Source organism: Vipera ursinii (assembly GCF_947247035.1).
Source record: "Vipera ursinii genome assembly, chromosome: Z".
NCBI lineage: Eukaryota > Metazoa > Chordata > Lepidosauria > Squamata > Viperidae > Vipera > Vipera ursinii.
Genome location: NC_139517.1, coordinates 112,060,741 through 112,074,353, shown reverse-complemented (window position 1 = coordinate 112,074,353; position 13,613 = coordinate 112,060,741). Strand labels below are relative to the sequence as shown.

The window sequence follows — 13,613 nt, the reverse complement described above, 5'->3', positions numbered from 1 at the left end:
TATGAGCATCTTCAGATGTGCTGAGTTTAAGATTGTACTTAGAAAGGAAATGAACTATAGGATCCATACGGTTACCACACACAAACGAAAAACGTTTGTAGTTTCGCTGTCTGTATCTGCCAACTGTAGCAACTGTTTGAAAATTATTTCAAACCAATGTACAACTTAGTGTGTATGGAAAGATATTAATGCTTTAGCTAGTCTAGAAAATGGTATATTCCAGATACACCATTGACTGTACAGAATTGGCTGATAAAAAAGGCATACTTTTTGTGACCCTGTACTAATATATTTGTCCCTCATTCACTATATGTCAGCAATGTTGTTCAGAAGGATGTAAGACAGGGGTGTCAAATTGCCAGCCCACAGGCCGGATGCGTCATGCCAAAACCACGCCCACTCCATTGCCAACAATGGGAAAAAAGTCACAATACATTGTGACATGTCACGTGATGTTGCAAGTTTGATACCGCTGATGTAGGGGATTGTAATGTAATTCCATCTTCTTCATCACATGTTACTTAAGGGAGACTTTTTTTTTCTTTCCTTACTAAGAATTCTGTCTAATAGTTGGGTTTGTCTGGATCAAATGCTCCATTATGGGTTCTTGTTCTTTTTGCATAGAGGGGAAAAATCTTCTATTTATTTACTTTTAGCCTTTTTTTCTCTTTAATAAGTGTTCAGTGGTGATAAAGTAAAGCTGCAATAACAGATATTACTTCCAGAGCCACAAATGCTGCCAAATATTACTGTTTGATTAATAAATAAGATTATTACTGATTGCAGTTTGGTGGTATCTGGTTAGCACTCACTGACACTCACAAAAAGTGCCACCCACAAAAAAATATTCAAAGGAAGTGTAGTTGTTCAAAAGGAAAAGAATCCTGAATTTAAGACTCTTAAAAATCAGAAAAAACCCTCATCTGCCACAATTACACACACACAAGGAATCCCAGGACAAAGTTTCATCCTACTCCTAACCCTTTAGTTAATTCTAAATTAAATAAAGTGAATGCATAAAATATAAATGTACTTCGGTTTTGTGACTTTTATGACATTAATACACTTTGCAGAGCCTCTAGTAGAAACTTTGTTTTTTTTTAAAAAAAAATTCATTTCAATACAACATAAGTTTGAAAAGGAATTATGTAAAGAGGCTCAAGACTTTGTTGTCAGCCTGGGTGACCATCAGCAGGATAGCTCTCCAAAACTGAACCTAAGGGGAGCCAAATTTGATATGATGGAGGAAACCAGCAAAGAAATTTGGGGTTTAAAAGTGGTCCAGTTGTAAAAAAAGAAAATAATTCCAGGAAAAAACACCCCCCAGTGAGTTCTTACAGAAGATGCAATTGATTAAGGCTCAGAATAATATTAGAATTCTAAGTTCCCTACCTTCCTTTCAGTCACATGCCCGAAAATGAAATCTATGTAGTCCATCTGTTTTCATCTGCACATACAAGTGCAAACCAATTCAACACAAGGGAGAGCATAAACACACCCATACATAAACACAGGTGCAACACATATCTCCCACACAGAACCAAATCCAAACACTTCCTATAGCCTTTGCTGCAAATTGACCTGGAAAGAATTGTAGGAGCTGTGCTTGCATGCTTTCCCTAACTTGTTGAATCTGGGCAAGGAAACAACTAACAACAAATTAACTTCCTGATTCTGAGCCGAGCATTCGTTGACACAGCTTGATTTTAGACACTAGACTTGGTGGATCTTACAGGAGACTCTTCAGCCAGGAAATGTGTATCAGCTACACTTCTGTAGCTCCAGCTAGATCTGTTCTCTCATTCCAATTCAGTGCCTTACTTTCCTGATGTTGCAACACAACAAACAGGAACTGTCAGTCAAAAGCAGTCATTGGCCCTGAAAAAAAAAACCAGAAGTTTGATCCCATTACCTTTTGCTGGATACATGAAGTACTAGTTGGGCTGATTTATGGCTATGTGTCCCAGAAATTCTGGGAATCAGCAGCCTGGACTCCCTAATTTCACTATTGTGGTGTTCTAATCCTTTAGGGCAGGTGGCTATTCTGCTTTCTAGACGTGGTGACTTCAATCTCAGTTCTGTATTTGCCTCAATCTCAGTTCTGTATTTTCTCTTTCTTCTTTTACAATGAACTTGCTACCAGGCCAAGATGAAACTCCAGAGTAGTGTTTCTCAGCTTTGGCAACTTTTAAGATGTGTGAATTTCACCTTCCAGAATTTCCGAAGAGTTGATGTCCACATATTTTAATTATCAAGGTTGAGAAACACTGCTCTGGATTCGTTGTACTGCCATTGGCATCCATCAGCATCTCCATCAGCTCCCTCCTTCCAGCTAAGCAGGAAGGCAAGGCTGGCTCGCCCTCTGGTCTTCATCCCTCTGGTCTTCCTCGGTGTTTCTCCCCAGATCTACAGTCATGTCTTCGAACTAGATCTTTTCTTTCAATTACAAGTATTTCTTTTCAATTGAGAATAATTGCCAGGGCTGGTCAGGTTTACCTTTTTATTGTTTCACATGGTTTATTGTTTTATTGTTTCAACTTTTCATTCTTCCATCCGCCTGGGCGCTGCCCTTCCCTAACTGAGGAAGCGCTAAGGAAATGTCTGGCATTTCTGTATGCAGAGCCCACCAGGAGTGTGTGTGAGAGAGGGGGGGAGAGAGAAATGTGTGCGGTGTCGTTTCGTCTTATCCTTGCCATTTATGCTGACACAAACAGATTTACACGCGCGCACCCTCCACAGTGATTCGCCACCTCAGTTGCCATCGCGGGAGATATTCGCGATTATTTGAAGGAGCGAGAGGGAAGCAGCCACGAAGTGAGCGAGCGGAGGGAAGCGCTCAGTGGCGAGCATCGGAGGAGGGGTCCGTTGGCAGAACACACCCGATCCCCGCGGGCCATAAGGCGCCGCCGGAGAGTTAGGAGGCGGAGGAGAGACTATGGGAACAAACCTGAAGCAGGTGTGAGGTGCTGGAGAATTGCCAATGTACAAGGTGTAGGCGACGGTTCCTCCCTCAGAGTACAACGCTTCTGCCCCGGGGGTTTGGTGGGGGGAGGGGGGAGAGAACTACGAGCGCGCAATTGGCGAGGCTGCGAACAGGCAGTGCGCTTTCAGGCTCGGGGTCAAAACTGGAGGCGTAACCTAGGGGCGGATACAGCTGAACTGGGCCTGGCAGAAGGGAAAAGTGGAAGGAGGACAAAGCGCAACAGCGCACAAGCTTGAGGCCAGGCTGTTAATGCCCGCGATCGTCGAGGTCGCGGTGGGGCGCACTGAGCTCTGAGTGGCTGGCAGGAGGCACCGCATCCGTTGGTGAGAGCCAGACGGGCGCCAAAGATCTACAGGATGGCGAGAGTCTTGAAGACACTGCACTAGAGCTTATCTTGCGCACTCTTAACCACGGAGGAGAAGAGACGGTCAGCTCCTTCAGGTAAGGGGCCGCTTTGACACCTTTGGAAAGCCGCGGGGAGATTGAGGGTGCGAAGCTGCATACACCCCATAGCTGGCCCGGACTTTTTTCTGTGAGCACTGAGTAGCCATCTTACACTAGGAGAGTGTAAGGGCCCACCAAAGGGCCACAAGGATGTCCTGAGATACCCGCGGGGGGTGACCGGCTGGCAGAGTAGGTGGGCATGTTAGTATGACGGAAGTCAGCCGAGGCGAAATCTGGGTGCGGGTTACTCGAGTCCGCAGACGGGCGCTTCAAAGCCGTGTCAGCCTCACTTCGCTTACCTGCTGCGCGAAGACCCTTGCTTCTTCGGAGGCGGTCAAATAGCGGAGCAGGAGAAGGCGGCTCCTCGTCGCCGGCGCACTCCTGCCCGCCTCCTCTTGCTTCGGCTTCGTGCGTCCATCGGTCCCTCCCTCTGTCTCCAAGCCACTCCACCCCTTTCTCGGTTTTCCACCCATTCACCCTTCCAGTAGATTTAGGGGCTTTAGTGAATGTGGATCCTTGTTTCGGGGGGGGGACGTAGGGGCGGGAAAGGGGTGGGGACTCGGGGCTTTGGAAATAGCGTCGGTTCCTCTCTTATTGCCACTGATTTGAGCTTCTTCTCCTTAGGCTGCAGGAAGGAGCCGCTTGGCACTTCTACCAGCGTTCCCACAGCCGCTGCCAGACGCTTGGATCAGCGCAGGCAGAGGCGGCGTCCCATCGCTGAGGGGCTTTGGGACTGCAAGCCCCCGCCGCGTTAGAAGGGCGCGCGAGGCGTCAGGTCAGTCGCGAGCGAGCGCGCGCCGGGTTTGGGCACTGGGCACGTCTCGAGCTCCCCGAGGGCAGAGCCGTCTCCCTTCAAGGGAATCACCAGGGTGGAAGGTCTTGCGCCCCTCCTTCCTCGTCTGGCGAGACGATCGGGAGGTGAAGAGGGCAAGAGGGAGGGGAGGAGAAGTTGGGGGGAAAGTCGCCTCTTGCCTTACCAACTGCTTTCCATTCCTCCTTCCGCGCTATAGGCAGGCGCCCTGCTGAGCCTTTCCCTGGGAGAGTTGTGCAACCGGCTTAGGAGAAGAAAGCGCTGAGGATTTCCGCGCACTTCGTCCATCTGTGTCGCTGGTGCGACTTCCTTCTTAGTTTTTCCGCTGTTGCCTTTTTTTTCCCCATGTTAACCTCTATTTGAACATGGCAAGGACAGTATCTCCTGGAAATGGATTCAGTGTGGGAAAAAGCACAGGAAACCAGAGCTAAATGACAGGATGCGGGAGACTTAAGGAAATAGTCGAGAGAGAAAGAGAGAGAGAGAGAGGAGAGAGAGAGCGCGCTTACTGCAACCGACAAGACTACAGTTGTTGTCAGCTGAACCAGTTTTCTGTTTCTTTTGAACTGCCCGTGCTGAAGAAGGATTTAAGATCTGAGAGGAACTTCGCGGAGAGATAGGATAATCTTGTTCCCTTTGTTCAGATCTCCTGTATCCAAAGCAGAAGATGGCCTGGGGTCTACTTTTGCACTGTGCAGTCCTCGTAGTTGCCCTTGGCAGAGCTTTGAAGAGTGGTAAGTGACTCAAGATCACTTTCAGGTGCATCCAGCTTGCTATCTGCAAGTTGGAAGTCCCTTTGCCTGAGATGATAAGCCAACCATGAAACAGTTTTAACTGTATTGGCTAGAAGGAAAGGTTGATGGATATGCTGGGTATTCATTGAGAATTACATCTAATCAACACACTTAAGTCTGTCAGCCCTTCCTTTTTGGCTCCATATTCTAATGCAATGTGTAACACTGGGCTTACAGCTCTCACATAATAGCCAATCATTTTAATGTTTCCTTCCCTTGGCAGTTGAACAAGATTCTCCAGAAAAATTAAACAGATGAGTATTTCAATACCCAAGTATTTTTTCTGAGGAAGTGAAAGCTAAGGGAGGTACAAGTATATAAATATATAGCATCTTTGCTAACTATGCAGATACAATTTCCCTCATTTATACTTATGAAATGAAAAATGGCTTGTCTGTCAATGCAAGGAATATAAAGCATTCTCCTTCAGAGGCAACAGTTCTAAGAAAGAATTCCCTCAAATAGTCTTTGTATCTGGCCTTGAGGCAATGCTTGATAGCAGCAGCCTCAAAACAACAAGGTTTTCTGGCACAATAGTAGTCAGGCATCTGGAATATCTCATTATATTATGCATTCTTTAAAATGTTCTTACTTTAGGAGTGGCTGGCATTTAACTTGCATGCATGGAGTGGGGAAATCACCTTGGTTTTTCCTCTCAGAACCAAGTCTGAGCAGTTATTAGCTAATTACTAAATATTAACTTCTCAGCTTGACTAGGATTTCAATCAAAGTAATTAAAAGAAGGGACATCCTCCACTGTACTTTGGGTGGTATATTGTTTTAATAAGCGACTGCGTGTAGTATGTGTGTCTTACAGGAACAGATTTAAATCACATGTTATGAAGGAAATTAATCTTTTTCCAACATGGTCTGAGGAAGTTAACTAATTTGGTCAAAACAACTCAACAAGTTCTCTTATCTGCTTCTTCAGTAAGATTATAGTAGGATCTGGAAATCAGGTTGCAGGGAGGTATTATTTGTACGTTGGAAATCGTGATTCAGCTTCATTGATGTTTTGTAACTAGACCTCTTTCAAACTGAAGTCTTTCTTTGCAGGGATTATAGGTTCAGGCTGTGCATCTTCAGTGATTCATAAATAGTACTGAATTTAACTGATATGTATAAATCAGAAGAGAATCATTAAAAGTGAGATGTACTAAATGCCTTCGTGCCATCAAGTAATGTTCTTTGATGAGTCGGATCTAGGAAGAAACTACAAAGCTACCATTGATTCTGAGCAATTGGGGGCAAAATATTTTTAGCCCCACTGAAGTCATCGCAGTTCTTTGGATCTGCAACAATTCAACAGATCCACCAGTGCCAGATCTTCCTCTGTCCAATTCAAGTGTCTGCTAAATTAATTCATTAACCCTATTTAGAGCTAATGGTCCAAAGTCATTAGAAACTGCTTCTCTTAATCAAGTAAGAGAGATATTTCACAGAGCCAGAGAGTCTTAACGGCCCACATTAGCTTATTATATTATCACTTTCCCAGGAGATAGCGATTAAAGTGTTATTGGTAGTTAGTCCACTAAATATTTCCTGGAGTGACTCTGTCAAGTAATTCACTGGTTTATTTCAGCCATTTCACAGATTTAAGATTCTGCCATGTTGTTTGCCTAGTATTAGAGAAGACTTAATGAAGCGGGATAGTTTTCTTCCTAAGTGTGCTACAGATGGCAAATCATGCCAGATTGTCAGGTCACATGCAAAAAGGTTTGCAGAGGAATATCATTGGCTGCTCACTTTGAACTCCTAATGACAATATCTTTTGTTCTCAGGGAAGAAACAGGCTATGCGGACTGCCAAAGCAGGGATAAATAGGAATACGCAACCAACTCAAAAATCATAATTTGTTGAAGGAAATAAGCCATCTTGTTCTCTTCTAATTTATGGCAGATGTTTCCTATAATTGCTGTAGTTTGCATTTTATGTACTCTTTCTTTCAAACTGCCCGGTTTTCTCTAATAAAATTCTGCACATTGATAATTTCATGTTAAGAACTATTGATAACCACTTTCATATCACCAGATTCCTCTTAGAAGCAGGATTCCAACCTCCATATGCCATTCCTGGGGAAATGTTATGCATTGCAAGCTGCCTATGCTTGGTTCTGTGATGTTAGTGGGATATCAAAATCATTACACTAGATTAGCAGTCCATAATTTTTAAAACTAATCAGTGCAGACTCACAAGCAACAGTGGCATTGTTGACACTAGAGGTTCATGAGTTGTCTTTTCTTCCATCTTTATAATTCTGTAAATTGTAGTTAATCCTAACATATGAGTCAGACCACTTTTACTCAAGAACAACTCGTGAGATTTGGAGGACTGGGGAAGGCAAGAATTTTGTAATTGGAACTAAAGTTTGTTTTCTTTTCCTTTCTGCTTTGCTAACCCTTATCTGGTCCCCAAGCAGCATAGGTGGGGGAAACTTCCGTAATGGAGCTAAGTAAACCTTTACTGCTTTAACAATGTGCTTTGTTGCTGGGTAGTCTGGACCTCTGGAGCACAGATAAGTTCAAATTGCTTAGATTTCTGATAAACCAGAAAGGAAGGGATGCTGTAAACAAGCCAGATTGTCTAATGACAAAGAACAGACTCATTATCAGAAAGCTAACACTAAGGGCAGCCAGGCACAGTGTCCCTTCAAGTTGCTCCCTGTGTGAAATTTGATATTTAATACCATTGTAGCTACATATTCTATCATTAACGTATACTACTATTCAGCCCTGTTAGTATTTTCTATACTGTAGCTATTAAGTAACAAAGACTTAATTTGGGTAAAAGATATTTGGTAAAGCTACCCAATTTGTGTGTATTTTTTAAAAAAATGATGACCTGAAAGAAGATGAAGTTGATTCAGCTGTTTATTTTCTTTACAGAGGAAAAAAAAATTCTATAAACTGCATAAATAGTTGTTCAAGCTATGGGAAAGGAAATATATTAGCTTGAGTTGACCTGAGCTGAAGTACCGAATGGCCTGTAATTTATCAGATGGATCAATCAAATGATGTGATTTCAATATAATACATGAATGTTTGTGTGTTTTAATTGCAGATCGATGTGGTGAAAACATAAACATTTTAGAGCCTGGATATCTCACCTCTCCTGGCTACCCTAATAGTTATCATCCAAGTCAAAAATGTGAATGGTTGATTCAGGCTCCACAACCTCACCAGAGGATTATGATCAACTTCAACCCACACTTTGATTTAGAGGACAGAGAATGCAAGTAAGTAAAACCGGTCTGTAAGGGGAACCACAGCACCATCTAGTGGACAAAAGACATTCATGATGTCTTCTTCAGGGGGTGGGGAGTTGAAATAGCTGATAAGTGTGAAATTATGTGTGCAAAATTCATTTCTTGGAGATGTGACTTCAGATTGGACCATGTGTTTGTTTCATACCATAGTAGGCACTGTCATAGTTATAATCTTAGAATCCATCTGCTTGTTTTGTTGGGAACTTGAACCATTTAGCACTTATTTCTTTTGAAACTTGCAAAGGGAAAAAGGCAATTGCTCATTTTTTTTTTTAAAAAAATTATAATTATGAAAAGAAAAACACAGTACTGATGCTTTTAAAAAAAATAAGCTCACCTTATTGACTAATTGTAGTTCATTTTTTGTTCGTTTGATGGCAGTGATCATATTTATAAGAGAATGGAAGAAGCCTGTATTTCTGTATATGTATTTTAGAGATTTCCCTTATTGTAATTAGAAAATATTGGTAAACCTTCAAGAAAAGTATATTGATTAACAAAAATATTTTTCAATATGAATTGCTGAGTTAGCTGAGAATTTGACAATTGTACTGATAAGTATATAGTTGATACAATGTAATGTATAAAATACTTTATAGCACTAACATGTAATTAAAAGTGGGTTGTGATTAAAGTGTTTCACTGGTTAGGTCATTCTTTATTACAGAGGCTCAGTAGGTGACTTTGGGCTAGTATTTCAGTTTTCTTGTTGTCAAGGAAATTAGGATAATCACACAGTTGCACTTTAGAGAAACAGCACAATGTAAATGTAATAATAAATGCATCAAGTGATGTAAAGTAGCATTAATTCTGAGATCAGTATGAAATTATTTAAGCAATACTCTCATACCATCTGCTGAAAGTAGGCACTTTTCCTTTTCAGTGTGGGAATATGTGTTCTTTATATAAAAATGTATTTTGCCCTCTGAGTTTATATGTAAAAAGTGGGGAACCATTAGCTTCCAGATGTTGTTGGATCTTCCTAGCAGCCATAACCCACATAGTCAGTATAAGAGGTGCTAACATTGTAGTTGAGCAGAAATTGGAAGCTCACAGGCTGCTCATAGAGGTTTTGTTATAAATGATGTAGAATTCCATGTGTGAATATGCTCACGTTCTTCCTGTAAGATAGAATGTGACCCAACTGAAGCTGTGAGTCTTGATAATCTTCAAAAGACCCTATGGCATAAATTAATAATACTTCCATTGTGCAAATGGGATCAAAGATAAGCCAGACCCTTTTTCTGACTAGGGACTGTTTTTGTTGCTTTTGTTATAAAATTGGAGGAACAGATTCAAAATCATTGCTAGATAAAGTGATTAAATAAGGAAATGATTAGTATTAATTATCCTGCTATTAATAGACTCACTTTTAGACAAAGTGAGGCTGTGGCCTCAAGCAGTAAATGTTGTGTGTTCTGAAGGGCACCTAACATGGTTGTCTTGTATTTTAAGAGATACCCTTTTTTGCACTGACCGATGCTTTGTGAGCTTCTTTATAAAACATTCTGCTATACATGGGGCCACCCTTGAGTTGGAAGGTTTAACTTATCCTGAATGCAGTTCCATGACACATCACAGTGTGTTCTGCATGTGACACCTATGCTCTGTAATCCACACATTATCAGAGAGTTTCCAGTTGAAATTAAAGGTGCCGGTTGTCATTTATATCTACACAATGGCTCTTCTTTTCTCCAATTATCTTTGTCCTGTAAGATGAGACAGGATGGGCATATTCCACATCTCCTCCACTAAAGAAGGGTTGAGGGTTCCCAGAGGTGTATCTTCTCTGTTGCCACTCCTGGCATCTGGAATATCATTTTTCATAAGATAAAATGTAGAATAATAGGGCTGGAATGGGAGCTCAGAGATATTCAAGTCCAATCCCCTGATCAAGGCAGGAAATCTTATACTAATCAAGGCCAATTGGCCATCCAGTCTATTTTTAAAAATCTCCAGTGATGCAGCACCCACAACTCCAGGAGGTGAGCTATTCCACTGATCAATTGTTCTCAGTAAATTTCTAGGTTAGTTCTAGGTTGGATCTGTCTTTAATGATTTCCACCCATTACTTTTTTGTCCTGCCCTCTGGTGCTTTGGAGAACAAATCAATCCCCCTTTCTCTGGGACAGCTCCTCAAGTACTGAAAGGCAGTTATCATTATACCTACTTTCCTTAAGTGTTCCTCATTTGGCTTAGTCTCCAGATCCCTTATCATTTTTGTTGCTCTTCACTGTACATTTTCTAGGATCTCAGCTTTTTTTGTATCATGATGACCAGAACCGGATGCAGTATTCCATGTGTGGCCTCATTAGTGGGGTATAAAACTGTATTGTCACTTTTTGTGATTTAGATGCTATACGTTTGCTATACGTTTGTTGATGCAGCCTAGGACTACATTGGCTTTTTTGGCAACTGCAACACATTCCTGGGTCATCCACTGCTGGTTCATCTTTAGGAAGATACCTAGATTCTCTCTTAGTTACTACTGTTGAGCCAGGTACTGCCTATTCTATAACTTTGGTTTTTCCTGATCAAGAATGACTTGAAAAACTGGCTTTTTAAACAGAACATGAGCCAAGAAGTTTTGTGATCCTGCCAAGTGATGACTGATGAAGGCTGTTGATGGCCAGACTGATGTTTTATGTATTTCCTCATAGCATCGTTTCATTTTTATAGCTTCTGCATTCTGATTGTATGTTTCTACTGAGTTTTTAACATAAGGCACCTTGAGTCTTTCTGATTTGGTGGCATTTTAAGTGTAATAAATAAAGAACACTTGTGTGGGAGGAATACTCTATATAGGTTGCCTCAGGAAGCAAAATCTCTGTGGCTGGCCCTATTTTTAATTTTAACTGGGTTTTTTATTTTTCTCAGGGTTTTATTTAATCTTTTTTAATTTGTTTTAACGTTTGTATTGATTTTCTTTTAAATACCCTGTAAACCGCCCTGAGTCCTTCAGGAAAGGGCGGTATATAAATCTAAATAAATAAAGTAATGAACAGACTGCATTGCCTGACACAAGTAAGTGACTGAATGATTAGTGAGCAGGAACTATAAAATAAGGCTACTTGTTTAAGGTATTTGGCAGGCAGGAGACAAAACACCTTGATGATCTAGGGCTGATGTAAAGGAGCTTGAATCTGCCATACAAGTGGGACCAGAATTTCCATCGTAAGTCATTGTGATTGTAAGTCAAGTCACCACAAGGCTGGACCTGATTTTAATAACATTTTTACAGCAATCGTAAGTCGCCATGGCCATTAAGCAAACAATGCAGACATTAAATGAATCCAACTTCCCCAGTGATATTTTTTACTGGAAACCAGCAAAAAAATAACAAATTGTGATAATGTAATCACAGGATGCTGTGACCAATCATACATATAAACCAGTTGACGGTCTCCAAATTGCAATCACATGATAAAGACTGTGTTGCAATGGGGATAAATGTAAATTAAAAGTCATATGTGGCTTCTTTGAAGGTTGACATAATTTCAAACTGTTGTTAAAGTAAGCGGTCATAAAACGAGAACTACTTGTATGGATTTCTAAAGATCAATGGAGTCATGGTTGCTAAATATGACAATTGAGATTTTAGAATGAGCTTTTAAAAGAAATTTTCAAAGCCGCTCTTCTTTTTTCTGCAATTCAAAGAAGAAATATACATTAATGTAATATAAATAATTTAGTATTTATTTAGAAAAGCTGCTGGATGGCAGTATAACAGTACAGTTAATGAGATGCTATATTATAGCACTATATGACCATCCTGTAGAGGTAAAAAGTTAACAAGCTTGGCTTGGTCTAGGTGTATTGCACCCATGAGCATAATGTATTTCTTCCTTTCTGCAGAATATTTGTTCCCTTTAGTGCATATTTTGAAACCTAATTAGTGTCTTTTTTTAAAACTCCACTCTAATTGGGCAGTTTTGTTGTCAGGCAAAGATAGGTAATTTTACAGCCAAAAGCTTTGTAGGCAGACCTACTTAAATCGGACTTTCATTGTACAACTTAAATGCTTCCTGTGTTATTTTGTGTTCTGTTTTAAATACTGACCCTTTGACTTTCACATTACAACAATTAAACTTAATTGAAGAGATTTCTGTCAAAGGAGCAAATTTGTCAAAGCAGAAATTCTTCTCTTTCACAGGAAATTTTCAAACTCTATTCAAAACTGTAAAGAGCCTCACGTTTTTCAAAACTTGCTATTTGTTTTGCCAGATTCTAGGTAGTGAGATACTATATTAGTGCAGTTGTCAAAAAGTCTTGGTTTTTTAGCATTAGATGCTATACGTTTATTATTACAAGCTGACAATGTAATAATGCCGCTTGGGGTGTGTGTGAAAGCCCTAATAAGCAGGCATATACATAGAATGAAGGCTACTGCTAAGCTTGTAAGCCGCCCTGAGTCTTTGGAGAAGGGCGGGATATAAATGGAATTAAAATAAAAAATAAAAAAATTAAGCAACCTATTAAATGCTGTTACCTTCTCACCGTAGTGGTCCCTATTTTTGTACTTGCATTTTAACGTGCTTTTGAACTGCTAGGTTGGCAGAAGCTGGGACAAGTAACAGGCGCTCACTCTGCTATGCGGCACTCGGGATTTGACCTGCCAAACTGCCGACCTTATATATATATAGTGTTTGTTAAGTATTTAGAATACCTTGCTAGGCCCCAAACACGGGACAAATCTTATTTCCTGTTTCAGCCTAACCCAAGGCCATCCACAGGCAGTAGTTACAGCAGTGAAAGCTCATATTTGTGTAAATTTTTTGGATTGCTAACAATCCAAAGTTAAAATCTATCAATTAAAGTCTCCCTTTAATTCTTTGTTAGCAATCCAAAAAATTTACACACACACACACACACACACACCACACATATATACCTCAGAAAACATATATATACCACCCAAAAGCAACTTACCCAAAGAGGAACAGACAGCACTACTTAACCTAAAAAATGACACCAGCATAATCATTCTGCCAGCAGACAAAGGCAACGCCACGGTGGTAATGAAGTCATCTGACTACCATACCAAATTATCCAACCTACTCCGAGACTCCACATACAAACTCCTCAAGACAGATCCCACCACCTACCTGGAAAAAACCACAAAATCCAAAATAAAAGCCACCCCCATCAGTGAAGAGATCCAGAAAACAATCATTCCCAGAGAAAAATCATCCAGATGTCCTAAGCTCTATGGTCTGCCCAAGATACACAAAGAAGGAACCCCACTCAGACCCATAGTCAGCTCCATAGGCTCACCTCTACAAAATCTAGCCAAATTTCTTGCCAAACAACTACAGC

At 40.8% G+C, this 13,613-nt stretch overlaps 1 protein-coding gene across 4 annotated transcripts in view; it reads left to right on the top strand.

Annotated features, from left to right (window-relative positions):
- Positions 1-4,743: 4,743 nt before the first annotated feature.
- The window catches only part of NRP1 (neuropilin 1), a gene marked incomplete at its 3' end in the record, with an annotated part of 145,948 nt that continues 137,078 nt past the window's right edge, over positions 4,744-13,613 (top strand). For all 4 annotated transcript variants that reach the window (XM_083378345.1, XM_083378346.1, XM_083378344.1 and 1 more), the window contains exons 1-2: positions 4,744-4,972; positions 8,093-8,267. In XM_083378345.1, the coding sequence (XP_083234471.1) occupies positions 4,906-4,972; positions 8,093-8,267 (242 nt within the window). In that variant the 5' untranslated portion in view covers positions 4,744-4,905. The remainder of the gene's footprint in view (positions 4,973-8,092; positions 8,268-13,613) is intronic.